Below are 22,091 nucleotides of genomic sequence, written 5' to 3' on the forward strand. Positions count from 1 at the left end.
AATGAGACCTCACCTCTATGAAAACATTTTTAAAAATTAGCTGGACATGGTGGTGCACATCTGCAGTCCAAGTTACTCAAAAGGCTGGGGCAGGAGGATCTGTTGAGCCTGGGAGGTTGAGGCTGCAGCGAGCCAAGATTGTACCACTGCATTCCAGCCTGGGTGACAGAGCGAGACTCTGTCAAAAACAAAAAACAAAAAAACAAAAAAACAAAAAACAAAAAAAACAAGAAGAAAGAAAAAGAAAGAAGGAAGGAAGGAAGGAAGGCACCCTCCTCTCTCTTCAGTGCCCTTTTATCTTTTCTAACAATATATACTAGGATTTAGGGAGAGTTGGCTTGATAGGTGTATGGGTTTCCTAGAACTGTAGTAACAAAGTACCACAAACTGGGTGGCTTAAAATAACACGAACTTATCCTGTCACAAATCTGGGGGCTAGAAGTCTGAAATCACGGTGTTGGCTGGGCCATGCTCTCTCTGATGCCTCCAGGGAGGATCCTTTTTTGCCTCTTCTAGCATCTGGTGGTTTGCTGGCAATTTTTGGTGTTCCTTGGCTATAGTTGCATAGCTTCAATTTCTGCCTTCATCTTCACATGGCAGGCTCCCTGTGACTGAGTCTTCACATGGCTGTCTTTTTATAAGGACACCAGTCATACTGGATTAGGGACCCACCCTCCTGCAGGATGACCTCATCTCAACTAATTATATCTGCAATGACCCTATTTTCAAATCAGATCACATTCCAAAGTACTGGGGATTATGACTTCAACATATCTTTTTTTTTATGTGTAGGGGAAGGGACACAATCCCACTTCTAACAGTAGGGATTCATAAATTATACTGTGGGGAGTATAATGCTAAATCTAACTATGAGCTCCTTCAAAGCAAAAAATGTTCTTTCTCTCTCTTATTACCCCCACAGAGTATTTTTCATGGCAGCTTACCCAATCCCTGCTTGGTATATTCTTATTAACTAACAGACTTCATTAGAAAGACACATTTGATCAAGTGACAAATAAGCCCCTGAACAATCGGTCTTTTATAGTGATAAAAAAAAAAATGCTTCTTGGAATTTTAAACACATCCAGAAACCCACCACAGAGATTATATATATCAAGAAGGACAGAAAGAATTATCAGACAGAATAAGCAATTTAATACTGTATTTTACCCTTTCTATTTATTTCATTATAAAAATGAAATGAGGGAGAGAAAGCAAGAAAGAGAATTTCCAAATAATAGCCAGTGGAGCTTTATAGAGAATCAGAACTGGGTACAGTGGCTTTTATTTCAAGGAGGCACAAACGGAGCTCTCTCTTCCTAACTGTAGCCTCCTTGATTATGCTGGGTCACTTCGGGGGTGCCTACCACACCGACACACTGCATGATTATCCTTCAAAAGTGGCTTAACACACCCAGTACTTACCTTGCTTCTGCCATCACCATGTCCTGTAATTGTCATGGCTCCTTTATAATTGCATCTGTCTAAGAGGTCTTAAGTAATGTATACCTGGCAAGAGCTTCATGAGGGCCTTCAGTCAGCTCCCATGGAATACACATCAGCCTCAGAAGACTGAGAATACAAGTCTCTTTGGAGCTCAGATAGCTACATTATTACATCACTACGTGAACTCTTTCTCTTTACAGTACAGAGTATTACACATTGATATACACCTGTATTATACATACCCATGTGAAATTATGATACAGTATGGCATACGCAGACCTTTGATGACCTTTATGGAAATGTCACTAGATGTGCCTTCAAGTTACACACATACACACATACACACACAACACACATGCACACACACACAGAAAAGTCTCTCCTCTGTGATGAAATACCTTATAATTCCCGATTGTTTCATTAAAAAAAAAAACTTTACAGATGAACCTTTGTGCTGAATGCACATGTGCATAAACAAGTAAATCCATTTCTCCAGGTTGAAGGGATGAAGGAGTCCTTTGTGTGAACAGAAAGTCTGTCAGATGCTGCAGCTCAGTAGCATTCATGAGACCATCAGGTATAAATCACACAAAAGAGAAAAGGATTCAACTGGACTAAAGCCACATCAGTATAGACCAGGCGAGAGAGGGGTGCAGTACAATATGTAATGGTAGAATTTGAAGGAGAATTAAATCAAGACTGTACTGTCTTTTTCTTAGCTGAATTCCTACAGTCTTTGAGGCTGTACCACACAGCCCAGCAGTATGAATTTTGACAATGACCTACCTATTTCCTGCCATTGAGGGAAAGACTGTCCACAAGACCTCAAGCTCTCTGGAGCCATATCTTCTAATTTTTTATTTGACCTCCCCCTTCCAATTCCACTCTGACTTTAACACTAACACATGTGAACTTGGGGAGCAGACTTCTAATTTGATTCCTACCTCCTGGCACCTAAAACATATATGGCCTGTACTATAATTTAAGTGAGCACTTTAATTTAGGGCATGTGACTATAAACTAACAAGCCCAAATAAATAAATAAAGAGCTTGTTTTTTCTGAAAACATCAAGTTTATGGGGTACCCAAGAATATCAGTTTCATTAATTTATTACATAATTTTATTTTATTTTTTTACCTACATGGTTATTATCTATTAACATTAAATACTTCATCAGAATTAGCTCTGAATAAGTCACAGAAGATGCATAGTTATATACATTTCTTTCTTCATCAATATTTAGATATCTTTAAAACAAATGGAGCAGAATTTCCAAATCCGAATAAATGAGTGATGTTTCTCAACAGAATCCCCTTATAAAGTTACATACTTATTTGAAAGACATTCCTTATAGTTGAATCTTATTTTGACATTTTAGTTAAATTCATTAAAAACACTTATTGAACACCCACTGTGGACCAGACACATCTCCAGTAGTTTATGGCTAGAGGTAGAGATAAGATTATAAACAACATAAAGATGGAATAGATCAAATATGGCAGATAATGAAGATTATCAAGGAGAAAAGCACAGTAGACATTGGGACTAGGATGTGTTGGGAAAAGCGACTCTGAGATCTTAGGTACGGTGGCCAAAGAAGGTCTCCCTGAGCAGGTGGTCTCTAAGGTAAGACCTAAAGAAATAAAGAGAACCAACCATATGGGTAGTTGGGAAAAGCACTGTGGGTGGAGGGAACAGTGGCCACAAGCCACAGGAAGGAGTGAGTGCAGTGTCTGAGGAAGAGCAAAGAGGTCATTGACAAATGGGGGAGCCCTATGAATGAGGGGGAAATTATGGCTGAGGGGTGGGTGACTAAGGAACAGGTCAGAGCCAGCCTCCTAAGTCATGGTAAGAACTTGGCTTCTACTCAGGGTGAGATACGAAGCCACTGTAGAGCTTTAAAGAGAGCACTTTGATCTGACCAATATTTTATCAGGAATCACTTTGATTGCTATGCTGTAAACAGCTGCTGAGGGGGTGTATTAGTCCATTTTCACGCTGCTGATAAAGACATAGCTGAGACTGAGCAATTTACAAAAGAAAAAGGTTTATTGGACTTATAGTTCCACATGGCTGAGGAGGCCTCACAATCATGATGGAAGGCAAGGAGGAGAAAGTCACATCTTAAGTGGATGGCAGCAGGCAAAGAGAGAGAGCTTGTGTAGCAGAATGCCTCTTTTTAAAACCATCATATCATGAGACTTATCATGATATCATGAGACTTATTCACGATTACGAGAACAGCATGGGAAAGACTTGCCCCCATGATTCAATTACCTCCCACTAGGTCCCTCCCACAACACATGGAAATTCAAGATGAGATCTGGGTGGGGACACAGCCAAACCATACCATTCTGCCCCAGCCCCTCCCAAATCTCATGTCCTCACATTTCAAAACCAATCATGCCTTCTCAACAGCTCCCCAAAGTCTTAACTCATTTCAGCATTAACTCAAAAGTCCACAGTACAAAGTCTCATCTGAGACAAGGCAAGTCCCTTCTGCCTATGAGCCTATAAAATCAAAAGCAAGTTAGTTACTTCCTAGATACAACGGGGGTACAGGCATTGGGTAAATATAGTCATTCCAAATGGGAGAAATTGGCCAAAACAAAGGGGCTGTAGGCCCCATGAAAGTCTGAAATCCAGCAGGGCAGTAAAATCTTAAAGCTCCAAAATGATCTCCTTAGACTCCATGTCTCAAGTCCAGGTCACGCTGATGCAAGAAGTGGGCTCCCATGGCCTTGGGCAGCTCTGCCCCCATGGCTTTGCAAGGTATAGCCCCCCTCTTGGCTGTTTTTATGGGCTAGTGTTGAGTGTCTTGTGATTTTTCCAGGCATACGGTGCAAGCTGTTGGTGGATCTACCATTCTGGGGTCTGGAAGACGGTGGCCCTCTTTTCACAGCTCCACTAGGTGGTGCCCCAGTAGAAACTCTGTGTGGGGGCTCCAACCCCATATTTCGCTTCTGCACTGCCCTAGCAGAGGTTCTCCATGAGGACCCTGCCCCTACAGCAAACTTCTGCCTGGGCATCCAGGCATTTCCATACATCTTCTGAAATCTAGGCAGAGGTTTCCAAACCCCAGTTCTTTACTTCTGTGCACTCACAGGCTCAACACCATGTAGAAGCTGCCAAGGCTTGGGGCTTGCACCCTCTGAAGCCATGGCCCAAGCTCTATGTTGGCCCTTTTCAGCCACAGCTGGAGTGGCTGGGATGCAGGGCACCAAATCCCTAGCCTGCACACAGCACAGGGACCCTGGGCCAGGCCCACAAAACCACATTTTCCTCCTAGGCCTTTAGGCCTATGATGGGAGGGGCTGCCACGAAGACCTCTGGCATGCTCTGGAGACATTTTTCCCATTGTCTTGGGGATTAACATTTGGCTCCTCATTACTTAAGCAAATTTTTGCATCCAGCTTCAATTTCACCTCAGAAAATGAGATTTTCTTTTCTATTACATTGTCAGGCTGCAAATTTTCCAAACTTTTATTTTCTGTTTCCCTTTTAAAACTGAATGCCTTTAACAGCACCCAAGTCACCTCTTGAATGCTTTGCTGCTTAGAAGTTTCTTCCACCAGATACCCTAAATCATCTGTCTCAAGTTCAAAGTTCCACAAATCTCTAGGGTAGGGGCAAAATGCCATCTGTCTCTGCTAAAACATAGCGTAGAGTCACCTTTGCTCCAGTTCCCAACAAGTTCCTGATCTCCATCTGAGACCACCTCAGCCTAGACCTTATTGTTCATATCACCATCAGCATTTTTGTCAAAGCCATTCAACAGGTCTCTAGGAAGTTCCAAACTTTCCCACATTTTCCTGTCTTCTTCTGAGCCCTCCAAACTGTTTTAACCTCTGCTCGTTACCCAGTTCCAAAGTTGCTTCCACATTTTGGGTATCTTTTCAGCAGCACCCCACTCTACTGATACCAATTCACTGTATTAGTCCATTTTCGCACTGCTGCAAGACTGGGCAATTTATAAGAGAAAAGGGTTTATTGGACTTACAGTTCCATGTGGCTGGGGAGGCCTCACAGTCATGGCAGAAGGTGAAAGGCACATCTCACATGGTGGCAGACAAGAGAAGAGAGCTTGTGCGGGGGACCACCTCTATTTAAAACCATCAGATCTCATGAGACTTATTCACTATCACAAGAGCAGCATGGGAAAGACTTGCTCCCATGATTCAATTACCTCCCACCCAGTCCCTCCCACAACACATTTGAATTCAAGATGAGATTGTGTGGAGACACAGCCAAACCATATCAAGGGGCCAGGGTGGAAACAGGGGGACCAACCAGGAGGCCACTGCCATGGCCCAGATGAGGGACAAGAACTGCTTGGACAAGCATAGTAACAGCAGAGACATGGGAGGTGGTTGACTTTCAGAAATATAAGAACCAGTAAAATCAGCTGAATGACTTATCATTTTCCTCTTCCATAGAACTTTGGCAGTCTTCAAAAATCAACACTACCTTTCGCAAATCCAGATTTGTCTCCTTTGGGGAATTCTCAAGTATGTATGCTGGACTCTGCCACAGTTCTAGAACAGGGGTTCCAAAAAATATCCTGAGTACTGTTGGCATTGAGAAAAAAACATACATGCTCCCTTGAAACAGCTTTTGCCCTAAAGGAGGTTACAGGATAGTTGGCATACTGAACATTTACAACATGAAAAAAAAAAGGAATCTTATTAAAAATCAATTGGGAAGCATATATCAAACCTATTTGTGTGGTGGTGGAGCAGGGAGAAGTAGTAACAAGACGGGAGATGAGATAAAAAGACACCCCTATTGGAGTCAGTCATTGTAATCATTCTTCATAAAGAGAAGCAAGACAGAGCACAGCCCCCAGCTCAGCACTGCAGCCCTTAACATCTTGGTAAAGCGAATGTACACAGTGATAAAACAATGGCTGTTCCCCAAAACCCTGCTCTGTCCCACTGTTAACAGAAAACAGATCAGACCACATCCAAGCAGAGATGACTGACCCCATTGTTGAGTGGTTTTAGAATCACAAGCCAACCTTAGGGGAAATATGAACCATGTTCAAGATGACAAGAAAAATCCTGACAGTAACCTACTCCTTCCGCATCTTGTGTGCCAGACACTTAACCTAGGCGTTCTCCTCACAGGAACTCATTAGGCAAGAACTGTTATCTCCAGTTTCAGATGAAAAACTGAGGTTCAGAGAAAGGGCTGACTGGCTGCAAAGGTCTCCTCCTTTCCCACTCTGATATGCTCATCTGCAACTTTTTTTTTTTTTTTTTTTTTTTTTTTTGAGACAGAGTCTCGCTCTGTCGCCCAGGCTGGAGTGCAGTGACACAATCTGGGCTCACTGCAAATTCCGCCTACCAGGTTCAAGTGATTCTCCTGCCTCAGCCTCCTGAGTAGCTGGGATTACAGGCGCCCGCCACCACGCCTGGCTAATTTTTATATTTATAGTAGAAATAGGGTTTCACCATGTTAGCCAGGCTGGTCTCAAACTCCTGACCTCAAGTGTTCCACCCACCTCAGCCTCCCAAAGTGCTGGAATTACAGGCCTGAGCCACCGCGCCCGGCCTGCTCATCTGCAACTTAATGAACCACCACAAGCTGAGTGAGTGGAAAATATTCTTGAAGGAGACCCTGAAGCAAACTCCTGGGACAGCAACCAAGAACCCAGACCCTACAGCAAGAAGGGCTAGGGGAAGCATTCATTTTTAACAGATTCCGAGCAGATCATAAATTTCACACTGATTCTTACAAAAGTTCAAACTCAATGCTCGGAAACTGTAATGATAATAATAGTAACCGCTGAGGATACAGATACTGTGCTAGAAGTTTCCATGCATTATCTCTATGCCTTATAAAATCTTTGCCAAGTAGGTGCTTTTATCTGCATTTTACTGGTGTGGAAATAGTGTTAGTGACATGACTTCCTCAGACTCCCCAAAGGACCAAAGCTATGCCTTGCACCCACCCTGATCAACTCCAAAGTCTGTGTTCTTTCTGCTAGTATGGAATCACGGTCAAGAGCATGATCCCTGGGGTCAGACTGCCTGGGTTCAAATCCTGGCTCTGCTTCTTCCTACCTGCCTGGCCTAGGCAAGCTACTGAACTTTACTGTATCCCAGTTTCCTCACTTGTAAAATAAGGATGAGACCAGTACCTACCTTAGCACACAGTAAGCACTGCATGTATTAGCGATAATTATCAATATTGTTACTGAGTCACATTATGAAAAAAGAATAAGATTATTAGTTACTATTGCATATTCACTAACATTTATTTGAATACAGTGGAGAAGGACTGCTGTTCATTCTACTTTTTGGGGGGTCTTGTCTGCTGACAAGCTGAACACACTTGTGCTAATGTTATAACCTAATGCAAATGATAACAATCCAGTTTCCTTATGAGGCAAGCACGCCATTTGATCAGTTTGAAAAAAAAACCTGAGATATTAATAGCCTTGTGCAAACAAAGTGTTTATTATACCTCATGGTGTTTTTAATTTTTTTTAGGTGGGTTACTATGCTATGTATGTCTCCAATGTGGCGCCGGGGCTAGGATCAGTATTAAGAAGATTGTATGCTGTAAAATTATGTACAACAGGAGCACAGTATGACTTTTTGTTTGTTTGTTTGTTTTTCAGTAGCATTTTTGCAAGTCTAATTTAACAGACAGTTTTTTGGCTGACCTCTTTTTATTTTACACCCCCTTGGGCAATATGAGAAATGAAAGCTGAACCGTGTGTGTGTGTGTGTGTGTGTATGTGTGCACGCATGCACAAACACAAGCACACACATGTGTTTAGGGTTAGGAAAAAGAGGCAATTTTCATTAACCCCATTAGTGCTGTGCTCCCTGGTATGGTAAAAACCCCACCTTTCAATTTTGCAGCATCAGAATCCCTTAAAAGGTAGGCCTAGGCCATCTACCCTGAACTTTCACTATGAAACCTTAAGAACATGAAATCTAAGGTCCCGTTTAAATTCACCGAGCTGACTTCACCTCAGCACATTTCTCTTCTACTGATTAACAGGAACCCATTGGCAGATGATATTCTACCAGCACCAACAGTGATGCAACCCGGGAAGCAGAGATTGTGTGATCTCGGCTCACTGCAACCTCTGCCTCTCGGGTTCAAGCGATTCTCCTGCCTCAGCCTCCAGAGTAGCTGGGTTTACAGGCATGTGCCACCACGCCCAGCTAATTTTTGTATTTTTTAGTAGAGATGGATTTTCACCATGTTGCCCAGGCTGGTCTTGAACTCCTGGGCTCAAGCAATCCACCTGCCTCAGCCTCCCAAAGTGCTGGGATTATAGGTGTGAGCCACCACGCCCAGCCTCTGGGCCTAGTTTTTAAGAGGACTTGCAGCTTCTGCCTTGGACATTTGCACACTTGAGTCTCCATCTAAGAAGTCAGATTACTGTTCTGGGAAGACCACATGGAGACACCTGAGACTATCAGCCCCATGGGAAAAGGCAACATTTTAGTGGCTTTTTCTCCTGATATTGTAAGATGTATGAACTAATACATCACTCTGCTTCCCCCAGGGAGTTATTTTTGTATGACTTTATTCAGTGCTCAGAAGCTAATAAATCAGTCTTAAAAACAACCTGGCAACTGACTTTCACAGGTAACTCAAGAGAGAGCTCTTCCCACTGGAGGAATCAAAGACATAGAAGTCAAAATCTAAGCAGTGACAGCAAAGGAAGGGAACTAACACATGTTGAACACGCACTCCCCACCTGGCCGTCATAGACATTATTTCATTTCACCCTCATAATAAACCCCAAGCTAATTGGGAATTACTAAGAAAGCTTAGGTCACAACGCCCATACCATTGCATACTATGCCATGCTGCCTCAATAAGGTAAACGGGGAGGACAGACGTAGTCACCGAATCCTGGGACGTGAGTACGCACACTGAAACACGAGGAAGGTCGTTCTGACATAATACTATGCATACCAATTAACCAAACCCACTCCTGTTTCAATCTAATCTATTCAGATATCTCTGCAACAAATATTGTTGGGTTCAAAGGAATCTCTTGATTCAGGCATATGGCTCAGTTCCTTGGAATTACATGTCTGCCCACGAAAGGAACCCAACCAAGATGGCAAGTTGCCTGCAAATTCTCACAACTCCCTTTCTGGCAAGAATGAGTTCTGAGGCATTTATCTGAATTCTCCAGCTTTTGCTCTAAGAGTATCTTGGGTATATGTTTATTCATAGACAGATATCACTTATATGTACATTTCTTCACAAGACCCTGAGTAACCAGAAGGTGGAGGCTAATTTATCTCCAGATGGCTGGCACCAGGTATGATGCTGATGCCAGGAGGTGCACACTCACAGTCGGCTGACTATTACTTTACTTTACACAGTGGGTTAGTGTTCCAAGATTAAAGATGGCTGCAACTTCTTTGACACATTTCCCATTGATATATGGGATATATTTCCTTTCCCTTTGAATCTGGGCTGCCCTGTAGTTCATTTGATTAATAGAGTAAGGCAAAAGTGATGCTGTGTCATTTCTGGGCCTGCTATTTTTTTTTTTTTTGAGACTGAATTTGGCTCTGTCGCCCAGGCTGGAGTGCAGTGGTGCAATCTCTGCTCACTGCAACCTCCACCTCCTGGGTTCAAGCGATTCTCCTGCCTCAGCCTCCTGAGTAGCTGGGATTACAGGTGTGTGCCACTGTGCCTGGGTAATTTTTGTATTTTTAGTAGAGATGGTATTTCACCATGTTGCCCAGGCTTGAACTCCTGGGCTCAAGAGATCCACCTGCCTCAGCCTCTCAAAGTGCTGGGATTACAGGCGTAAGCCACCATGCCCAGCCTCTGGGCTGTTTTTAAGAGGACTTGCAGTTTCTACCTTAGACATTTACACACCTGAGTCCCCATGTAAGAAACAAGACTACTCTTCTGGGAACACCACATGGAGACATCTGAGACTATCTAGGGGGAGGAGCCCAGCTGAGCCTGGCCTTCCAGTCATTCTACTGAAGTTCCAAGCATAGGCACAAAGCCATCATCAATCCTCCAGACCAGCCCAACTGTCATCTAATTGCTACCAAGTGACCCCAGCCAAAGCCACATGGAGCAAGACAATATCCAGCCAAGCTCTGATGAAATTTCTGACCCACAAAAACTTGTAAAGTATAACAAAATGATTATTATTTGAGGCCACAACATTTTGAAGCTTGTTGTGCAGCAAATAGATAACCCAGACAGTGGTATGAATCATACTATTCTGGAGGTGGTAAGGTTTTAAATGAGAAATGACTATTGAAAGGGTGTGAGTTGGTGAGAAGAAACTAGAAATACTGGAGAGCTCCAAGTCCTCTGAGGTTAGCAAATTTAAATATAAGTATTCTTTGGTGGTCTCAAAGGATTGTTTAGGGCCATGAAGTTATGGGTACCCTTAGATATGTCATGAAGTTCCCCAGGCATTTCTTCATGTGTAAAATGGGGATTTATCCAACTCCAAGATAGCAGGTGTTCTTGCCCATATAGAAGACGTTCAACTTGAAGAGAATTCTCCTTCCTATTTTCTCTCCCTCTACCTCATACTTCTGGTCATGATTTTAATCATACATACAGGGGAAACTTAATCAAAGAAAGGTGTGTTCAAATTTACAAATGGGCTGAGAGCTATAACAACTATCATGGGTTTGAATGCATTCCTAGAGCACTGGAGTTTTGTCTGAACATATCGCAATAAAGGCTGCCTTTGGCATAAAGCTTTAAAAATATGGCAAAGATCGTTACTATCTAAAAACAGTTGTTTTTCATCTTTGTTTTCTCCTCTTTCCCTTCATCTTTCAGACACTTTATCCCTCTCATATTCCTTCCATTATTGGTATACATGGGAAGCCTATCTTGATCACACCAGTAGATGCTATTTAGAGTTTGTTAACGTGAAAGAGGTTAGATAAAGCAGGAAAGAAAGATTTTATTTTCCTATCATTCATTAATATTCTGACACACTGTTCTGTAGAGAGGGGAGGGTAATGAAAATCGTAAGTTCACAAGCTTTCAGGTTTAAACAAGCTCAGAGTGACTTCAAGAGAAGCATGGGTTTCCTAACTATCCCAGGTGGAGAGAAACAATAGACCTTCGCAGCTCTGGACAAGACAAACCCTGAACTCATGTATAGAATTGCTATCCTACGTCCATCCAGCCTCATATTGTGACTCTAAAAAGAATACCTGGCGGCATTTTTATGAGACAGAATGACTCAAAACTCTTGGGCTATATTTTAAATCTGTGAATTCCAATTGGAAGATCCAAATCTGAACAATCACACATGTGAGTCACCAGGAGAGCTCTTTGAAACCAACATCTGTGCCAAGGCAACTCTCATTTTCCTTTCCAGGGAAAATCAGAATCCCCTTGAAGGAAACTGTGGTTAGTCTTCGTAAAAGCTCCCCCAGGGATTCCAAACCTGGTGCAGTGCCTATGCTCACATGTAAGTTCACAGGCACGTGTGCACACATGTACACACATACATACTCTCCTCCTACTGAACATCAGTGTCCTGAAGAGTCCTAATAAATAATCCAAACAACCATGTAAACGACCTGAGAACCTTTTCATAGTCACCCTGTTTTCCTCTAGGGATTAGGATGCCAATTGTGTGTCAAGTAATACAGTAATCAAAGGGTATCCAAAAACTTCAAAGGTTTTGTTCTTCTGAAGAGCTGAGCTTTCCAAATAGCTGAAGATCTGCCCATTTAAGCATCAAATCTGTTTTTTTTTTCCAAAATAATATTTCAGCAATTTTGGATGTGAAACTCTGTAAAATTTATTGCATGTTTTCAGTTTCCTGACTATAATTTAGCCTCATCTTCATAATTCAAGGTTATTACCATAGGCATCAATTCCTGTAATAGGACTAGAGATGGGAGTTTATTACCAAAGACTACAAAGACCTCCAAATGGCAGCTGGAGACAAAAGGAAAGTTGGAGAACACCATACTAAAAATGGGACTCCAAATAAAGAGGCCAGAAGCAAAAGTCAGAAGCCAGACAGGAAGCCAAAGAGATAAAGAGTGGGTTAACTATAAACAGGGTAAGATTCAGAAAACTTGTCCACAACAGGCATTGCTTCTGTGGTCTGATTATCTGAGATAGCGTTACTGTGATACAGTGGTAAAAATCTTTAGTCTAAAGCAGAGGTCCCCAACCTGGACGGTACAGGTCCATGGCCCACCAGGAGCTGGGCCGCACAGCAGGAGGTGAGTAGCAGGCAAGCAAGTAAAGCTTCATCTGTGTTTACAGCCACTCCCCATTGCTTGCAGTACTGCCTGAGCTCTACCTCCTGTCAGATTAGCGGTGGCATTAGATTCTCAAAGGAGCAAGAACCCTATTGTGAACTGCACGTGCTAGGGATCTAGGTTGCACGCTCCTTATGATAATCAAATGCCTGATGATCGGACACTGTCTCCCATCACTGCCAGATGGGACCATATATAGTTGCAGGAAAACAAGCTCAGCGCTCCCACTGATTCTATATTATGGTGAGTTGTATAATTATTTCATTATATATTACAATGAAATAAAGTGCACAATAAAAGTAATGCTCTGTGGAAAAACTGTATTCCACAAAACTGGTCCCTGGTGCCAAAAAGGTTGGGGACTGCTGGTCTAAAGGACCTGCTGTTGATGTCACGGTGTCCTCCTCTAGCCCTCCTCTTTTAATTCAGTGCTTCTAATTTCTTCTGGCCCTACAGATAGTCAACCTAGTTGAAGCAATAAAAGACAAGAGGCTGCCTTTCTGATCCATCAAAAGTGTGTGTGAGTTGTCTTCTCTTCGGGTGCTCAAGGATCTCTTTGACTTGCTCTCTGGACCTTGTCTGTGCTTCAGGAGTTGTATAGCTGAGCCCCAGAAAGACTAAAAAATTGCTATTATTTTATATTTTTCTGCTAGAATCTTCTTCTTCCAGATGCCCGTGTATAGTGACAGTGAACGTGCCCATGCTTCTCCAAACTAAAAGCTTCCATCTTGGGCCGTTCCTCTTTCAAGCGTGGGACTCTAAGCCATGCAGATCATGTCACTTGTGTCATGGAGCAGCCAGTGCTGCAGAAACCTCTGAGGCACATCTACCAAGAACTCACTAAGGTCCTCTAAGTTGCCAGCCTCAAGAGAAACACCCTTTCCTGGAGATGGGATGGGCCCTGGGAGGAAAAAAGTCATTGGCAAGCCTGCTGGCAGAGGCTACTCCTCAGAGGACAGGGTCAAGGGGCCACAGAAAAATAGTGACTTAGCAGCTTCCATTACAGGTAACGGGACCTAGGTGACCCTGCCTCCAATTTACTGAAGCCATGTAACTAAAGTAGGGCCAAAGAGAGCAACCTATGATGCTATCGTCAGCACAGAAGGAAATTTAAGGGTGGTTTAATTGGTAAAAAAGAGAAGAAAAAGGAGATATAATCATGTTTTTTGTTTGTTTGTTTAAATCATCTTGTAATTTATCTGGCTACCCTTAATCTGGCTTTTTTTCATAGGAACCAGTTTTTGCTTTCCCTCCAAATATTACTTCGTCCTCTAGCCTAGTTTGTCTTATTCTTCTTCTATTCTGGCTGATCCCAAGGGTAAGAGAAAGGGAAAATTTTGCTAGGAATAGCATAGTATGTGGTGAGGGGCAGGAGGGACTTGGGAGTCAGAGGTGGATTGGTATCCCAGCCCTGCCATTTCCCACCTGTGTGACCCTGGCCAAGTTACTTAATTTCTCTGGGATTTAGCATCATTCTCTGTGAAATGGAAAAGAATATAATAGCAGAAAGAATACTTCATTGTACAAACTTCATAGTATAGCTGTGAGTATCATTGGAAACAATACTTCTGAGTCTTTGCTCAGCGTAGTGTCTGGTCACACAAGCATGCTCTCTGACCTTGGGGCGACGAGCAACGGCTGGCCCATTGGTGCTACCCAGAATGCCAGTTAGGATTTAAAAGTCTCCAAAAACAGGTTCTCGAGGGCCTATTTAAATAAGTAAGAATTATTCTTCATGAACACACATGTGAACTAGTACTTTAAAACTGGGGCCAGGCACAGTGCCTCATGCCTGTAATCCCAGCACACTGGGAAGCAGAGGTGGGATGATCTCTTGAGCTCAAGAGTTAAGAGACCAGCCTTGGCAACAAAGCGAGAACTCATCTGTACTAAAAATTAAAAAGAAAAATACATTAGTTAGGCGTAGGGATGCACACCTGTAGGATCGCTTGAGCCCTGGAAGTTGAGGGTGCAGTGAGCTATGACTGCACCACTGCATTCTAGCCTGGGTGACAGAGCAAGATGCTGTCTCAAAAAAACAGAAAAAGGAAACAAAATGACTGCTTTAAGTATTTTAAACTATTCTTCAGGTCTCATATTCATTTGTGTGGTAGTTCTCCATTTTCATAATGAATACAAAGAAAATTTTGATCCTAATTATCACAAATTCCAAATGATTAGAGTCCAGAAAAACTAGCGGTTTCTGCATATAGATGCCAATTTCTTTTTCTCAAGTAATCCCATGTTTTAATCATATTGTCATACATATATACCCCTTATCACGGGGATCCCAAGGGGTTTGTTCTTAATCCTCTGTAGTGTCACTCTACACACTCTCTTTGGAGGGCCACCTTCTCCCAAGTCTCTCCTCACCTCCAGACACTGAGCGCTTTGCATCAGGTACCCTCAGCAAGCCCATTCAAGACTGTCTTTGCACTGCCTGCCCTTCCTGCCAAGAATGATGATCCCCCGTCAGGTTTTAATAGATACTTCTCAAGGCCTCACCAAAATGTCAGCTCCCTGGTGAAATTTCCCCGCCTATACCCTATATGCAAGTACCACTATTCATATGGCATCAGGATGTATTTAAGTTGCCTGTTTACAAGGCTGCACCAGACTCAGGATTTTTCAAGTGGTTCTTTAATGTGCACAAGAAGCACCTGCGGATCTTGTTAAAATGGGGATTCTGATTCTGTAAAGTCTAGGGTGGGGCCTGAGATTCTACATTTCTCACAGCCCCAGGTGATGCCGATGCAAATGCCCTATAGACTACACTCAGGTAACAAGCTTTTAAGAACATCTCTGAAAATCTCAGCAAGTTGGCATTTCATCATCATCATCATTATATTTTGACGCAGCTGCCCACCAACTCCAACTCCACTACAAAGACGAGAACAGGAGACATCAGGGCTGTCCAAATAATGGAGGAAAGTGTGTGTGTGTGTGTGTGTGTGTGTGTGTGTGTGTGTGTGTGTGTGTATTGAGTGGGTAGATTGGAGACAGTGGGTAGAATTAGAAAGGAAAAGGGAACGGGATAAAGTTAATAAAGAGAAGGAGGTTGCAAAGAGAGGAGAAAAAAGTGAAAAAGGAAGAGAGAAGACAATAAGAAAACAAAGAGAAAATCATAGAAAAGGAGAAAGAAACAGCTATAGGATGAATAAAGGAAGGTCAACTGACTGTTCCCCAGGAAGAAATCGGACCTACATTATCTGACTTTATAGTTTAACGGGTTGACTTCTGGAACCAAACCCTCTCAAGAGTACATACTCCAGCTGTTCATGCAACTGAGGAAGTGTGCTCAGAGCTTCAATACTGCATTCTAAAGGGTTCTTCCCTCCTGAGTGATTAGGAACAAGCTATTACTAGAACAGTAATAGTAAATGAGGGCCTATATCATGATTGTGAATATATAGCATGGCTTATATCAGCTAAGAAAATCTAAGACACTAGAATTCTTTTACTCTAAGACCTCAAACTGATTGCCCATTACAACAACCTAAATGAGCCAGGTATAGTGGCTCATGTCTGTAATCCCCAAACTTTTTGAGGCCAAGGTGGGAAGATTGCTTAAGGCCAGGAGTTCCAGATCAGCCAGGGCAACATGGTGAGACCTCATATCTACAAAAAGTTTTTTAAAAAGATAATCGGGTGTGATGGTGCACTCCTGCAGTCCCATTGACTAGGGAGGCTGAGGCAAGAGGATTGTTTGAACCCAGGAGTTCAAGGTTGCAGTGAGCTGTGATCATGCCACTGTGCTCTAGCCTGTGACAAAGAGAGAGAGAGAGAGTCTGTCTAAAACAACAACAACAACAACAAATGAACATTACCTGATAGAGCTCAATCCGTTGTTCAGGCACTCTGGCTTTTGGGTTCTGCAAACGAAAGACTCTGAACTCTGCTTTCACCAAATTGGAAGCATTCTTCTCCATTGCTGAGACGTCAAATCGAACAATTCTGAAGTAGGGTCTGTAGAAAGTGGGCGGGATGGCATCTGTAAAAAATTAGGGCAATCATTGAAAATGATAAAATCCATTGTGCTTTCAGAGAAGACTGTAGCGTGAGATAATCCCAAGAAACCATAAGGGAAATATCTACAGAATAGTTTCCAACGGCCAGTTTAATACCATTAACAATTTAACCAGAAAAAAAAGAAATAAAATAAACGTGCATTTAGTTACAGGAGTAGCAAATTAATAGAGATTAACAAACCACTTCCAGCTCCATTTGAAAGCATGCAGTTAACCCCATCCTTTGAAGGCTGACAGACTGGTGGAAATCATAGATGGTTTTGAATTGGAACAAGTTTATGACAGTTGATGCCTGGAGAGAGCTGTCAGGCCTGCATACACTTTAATCAGATATGCCAAGAAAATAGTTCCTAATGGCCAGCAGTTTGCCCATGTATTATTTTTCCTTGAAAGTTTGTCATCCAAATAATCTTTTTTTAACCAGTCTCATATATCGAATCTCTTTTGGCTTCAATATTTTAGTTTTTCACACACATATGACTTAACATATTCTCTAGTCAAGTTATGATGAGGAAATTTGAATAAACAAAAGTATAACCCACATACTAGCTTATACCAGATCCAGTATTAAAATTCTTTATGCAGGATAATGTCTGTTGGCGGGAGGTCATCCTAGCTAATGAAGAAAAAGAATTGGCACAAATTCCTTCAGTTCTAAACCATGTAAAATACAGAGCTGCTGATGGTACATGACATTTTAAAGCTCCTGGGAAGGACGGGCACAGTGGGTCACGCCTGTAATTCCAACACTTTGGGAGGCTGAGGTGGGCAGACCACTTAAGGTCAGGAGTTTGAGACCAGCCCTGGCCAACATGGCAAAACCCTGTTTCTACTAAAAATACAAAAATTAGCCAGGCGTGGTGGCGCGCACCTGTAATCCCATCTACTCCGGAGACTGAGGCAGGAGAATTGCTTGAACCCCGGGGGCGGAGGCTGCAGTGAGCTGAAATCACAACACTATACTCTAGCCTGGGCAATAGGGTGAGGTTCCATCTCAAAAATCAATCAGTCAATCAATCAATCAAGCTCCTGGGTTGCTTTAGAGTTGTGCTGGCTTTTTTTTTTTTTTTTTTTTTTGTAATCTGCCAATGTCTTTGAATATGCAACTGAGGCTATACAAAGACCACAGCAGGTCCTATTCTAACTCCATGCTTTCAAATACAATATTCATTTATCAAGCATCTACACTGTGCAGACCACTTGTTACAGGTATGTTTCTACAATCTTCTTCCAAAATCTCCTACACACTTTCTTTCCCCTTTCCAGAGTGTTTCATCCAACTCTAGTGGCTCCATTTCTTTCTACCCACTCTTCAATTATCTGACTTCATTACAAATAATCATTCACGGTTGTTCATGTTTCTTTATAAATGTTTTTATTACTTCTGCATTATGTTTGTTTATTTTGTTTCCCCTGTGAAATTTTAAGAATCTTGAGGGCAGAGACTGTATTTGCCAGGTCTTTCTTCTTTCCCACGTATCTGGACAGGGTTCACCAAATATCCCGTTTGCATAGCTGGTCATCAACAGGAGTCTCTTGAAAGACTCAGGCATCTGACTGTTGGCAACACTAACTTCTTATTAAATAAATGAGCCATCTTGCCGATCATAAAATAGAAATAAATACCTTCCGTGATTTATTGGGAAATCCATGCCCTGACGATTACACTGAAGAAAACAAGATGCTAGGAACACACCAACATTTTCTCATCTTAAGAGCCTGAATTTTTTCCTTCATAGGAACTTTGTCCCAACCCATCTCCTTCCCCTATATATGTGTGACTCTCAGCACACAGGCTCATGGAGAAGTGGGGAATTTCTACACCAGTCTCCTCCATACTGGTTCAGAAAATGACTGTGTGAATTGAGGCTTTATAACCCATGAGTCAGAAGTCTCAGAAACAAACAAACAAACAAAAAACCCCCAAAAATCCGAAGTATCCAGGTTTCAAAGAAAAAAAGTATTCATGCAGACATGGTGATGATCCGCCGCATCACCACTGCGAATTAGTTGATGGGCGGCTTCCAGGCCAGGGGGCACTGGTGCACGCAGAAAGGCTTTTGGAGCCCCCTAGCACACAGCATTTTGACAAGGTAGCTGCTGAGAACAAATAGAACTTTTTCTCCTCTGGAATATGCCCGCCCCCATGATTGGAACAGCTGGTCCTATGCCGACCAGCTCAGCTGAAAACAGGCCAGACAACCAGAGAAGCCTAGGCCAGTCTGGGGCCAGGCTTTCTGGCATTGCACACCGTCTTGGCCAAAACCTTCCACAGGCTGATGCTGCATTCATCTTCGCAGAGCCTCCGCATTAGACAGCAGAAGCTTCAAACATCCTTTGAAGGAGCATCCTGGAATAGAGAAGCTAATTTAGCGTGTTTCCTGTCGTTAGGAAGAGTAAACATCTCATTCAATTTTCCCCGCCTCTTTCAGTGGAATCCCTGCAGGCCTCTTCCACTTTCACAAACACCCATCTTCCACACACGCCTGCCTCAATCTTATCCTTCCATTAAGTTTGTAAATAAGTGCTCTTGAGATTTATTTTTATCTCTTTTGTGTTTATTAAACTTTGGACCATTTTTCCCCCCTTTTCTGGTCCTCTGCCCATCCACACTCTTTCTTTTTATGGCTGCCTCAGACCATGAGGTCAATTTTGTTTCTTCTTCTTCTAAGCAAATCATCCAATGATCCTGTCCTAGGCTTTTGAGCTTTGAAGGGGAGTTTGCAAATATTTACAGGAGTATCTTGCTAGTTAAGTACAGTTGTTCAGCTGGGCTTCCTATACATTGGCAAACAGCCCTTCTCCCCTCTGGCTCTTATAAGCATTTAGGCTGTTTATATTTCAACTGTCTAATAACACAAATCTGCATTTTTGGTCCTTGTTTTATAAGTAGAAGTAGCTAACACACACAGTGAAAGGACTGCTGAGCAGCCCCCATCAGCCACTGCTTTGGTGTTGTAACCATGGTGAAGCGACCAGGCCGGGAGGAGCCGGCAGCCTTCCCTGCCTGTACTCCTGCTCCAGCATACGAGAGTGTGGTAAAAACTGTCAACTGAAGAACCAGCTACCCCTTCCAGGGGTTGATGCCAGCTGTCCTGTGCTGTCATCTGCTCTGGGTCACAAGCCCCCTGGCTGGCTGAGGAACATGAGCAACTGGCCAAATGTCTCCTCATTTGGAAAAAACAAAATTACTGTCAATTGCTCTAGCACAGTCTTTGACCCTGCCTTTACTTCATAAACACCCTATACACGGAGCAGGGAGACCCAAAAAGGCCCCTTGATGCCCAGTCGGGACGCGGCACGCTCCCGCCCTCCACTGAGGGAGCTCGGGGTAGGGGCTTAATGGCTTGTGCAGCTCTGATCCACCCGCTTAGTCTTGGAGGGATGGAGCTTTTTCCTCTGCTTCCTCCAAGAACTCATTTCCCCCTTTGGAATGGGATTTCTCGCTAAAGTCCTCTGTAATGCGCATCCCAGTTCCTATTCCATTGCCAGGTGGTCAGGTACTTGTGTTTGACCTTTGCCAACTTATCCACACTCACATTCTGGCCCTCTCCTTCTCTCAATTTCTGACCTACTTTTTCAGTTCAATCAAATCGATTTTCCTTCAACCCTTTGGATTTCACACCAGGAGGCTGATTCTGGTCCTCCTCCCAGGCTTTCTCATGGGCCTTCCTCCCAGGGAAAATTTTGCACATAGAAGATTCCAGTATGTCATCAAGTGGTGTCCCCCTCACCTCAACCTTGGCCACACATGCCTGCAAAACCATATTTTGGGGACGGAAGAGAGAGGAAAAAAAAAACTGAGAAAATCTAACTAGTCACTAATTTCCAAAGTAACAGTATACAAAAAGCTTAAATACAGCACTTAATCACATACTACTGTATAAACATTATATGTTGACTTGTATCTGCTCCAAAAAATTTACCAATGTATTGTATGTAAGTACTTTGAACTCACAAATCTTTCCTTATAGTTTTTCTCCACTTCATGAGCGTGTGGCCAGCACAGGGGCACAGGGTCCCCATCCTCAGAAAGGTCTCATACCTGAATTTAGTGCTCTGTGGCCTCTCTAGTCACCATCTTGAAATTCTCAATCATTTTATTTTTGAATTGATGCTTTGTAAGCGAGGTCTTATGGGACAATGGAGCATGCACAGAGGGCTGGGGACAGCCCTGTGCCATCCCACGTCCTGTCACCTGTCCACTTGCCCAGGACTCTCTGCCTCCTACCCCTTGCCCTCTGGTGTCCCCAATCTCACCCTGCCTTCCCTGGCCTGCCCAGTGGCCACTGTTTTCCTCCACCCAATGACAGTTGGGGTCAGGCACACAACCCATGCCATTTCAGGAAAAAGCCTGGTGGCAGCTGTCCCCACCACAAGCTGGCAGTGCCACAGTATGCTCAGGGAGCAACCCAGTAGAAGCACGTCTCTCACCCACTCCTTTTTTAAAATGTTTTCAATATTTTTCGGGGTACAGGTGCTTTTTGGTGACATGAATGAGTTCTTTAATGGGTGATTTCTGAAATTTTCATGCACCCTCTTAATTCAGGTACCAAGCACATCCCAGTGCAGAGTTTGCAACCCTATGGGTTGAAGTGGCAGTCCCATGGGAAGAGAGATACCTGGCTCAATGTGTTATCAATCTTGTGGGCTTGTGGCAGGGGGACCCCAGCAGCTGCTGGACTACATGTTCCAAGTTTTAGGGCAAGGGTCTCAGGTCCCCGTGAAAGTCTCCTGTCACTCTGGGAGCATCCCCATGCCCAAGTGAGCACAATATCAAACAGCACATAAAAAAACACCGTGACAGTTGGAGAGCGAGAGAGACAGAGAGAGGGAGACCATGGAACAAAGGACAAAGTTTTATATTTTAGCATCTTCAATAGTACTCCTTTTCTTTTTTTTTGAACAAGAGACCCCATATTTTCATATTGAAAAAGGATTCTGCAAATTTTGTAGCTAGCCCTGCCGAAGCCTCATATAGTTATAGGATTCTTAAGTACTAAAGGACCTTCAAGGCTATCTGAATTCTAATCCAGTTAAGAATGAACTGGTTGAACTGAATCAACCAGTTCCTAGTTTTGTGGCAACAGGGATATTATCTGGCTTTTCTGAGCCTGTTTCTTCATCTATATAATGAAGTAAATAATTTTCTACCTCATATGTATTGGGTCATATTGTCAGGATTCTATAAGTAAGCAGATGGAAAGTTGGAGCGCTGGTCTAGCACAAATTTCCACACAGTTTCCTCCCTGCCTCCCTTCCCATACCGTAACAGAACTGCCAGGTGGTCAGTGGGCCTTTCATGAATGCCCCCTAGAGACAGTGCTCTGATAGCCTGACAGACTGAATTAGAAGAGGAGA

At 43.0% G+C, this 22,091-nt stretch overlaps 1 protein-coding gene across 2 annotated transcripts in view; it reads right to left on the reverse strand.

Annotated features, from left to right (window-relative positions):
* Positions 1–22,091, reverse strand: part of TGFB2 (transforming growth factor beta 2) — a 98,454-nt gene that overhangs the window by 21,630 nt on the left and 54,733 nt on the right. For both annotated transcript variants that reach the window (XM_514203.9, XM_001172158.8), the window contains one exon: positions 16,530–16,693. In XM_514203.9, coding sequence (XP_514203.2) covers positions 16,530–16,693 — 164 coding nt within the window. The remainder of the gene's footprint in view (positions 1–16,529; positions 16,694–22,091) is intronic.

This window comes from Pan troglodytes, chromosome 1, assembly GCF_028858775.2.
Source record: "Pan troglodytes isolate AG18354 chromosome 1, NHGRI_mPanTro3-v2.0_pri, whole genome shotgun sequence".
NCBI lineage: Eukaryota > Metazoa > Chordata > Mammalia > Primates > Hominidae > Pan > Pan troglodytes.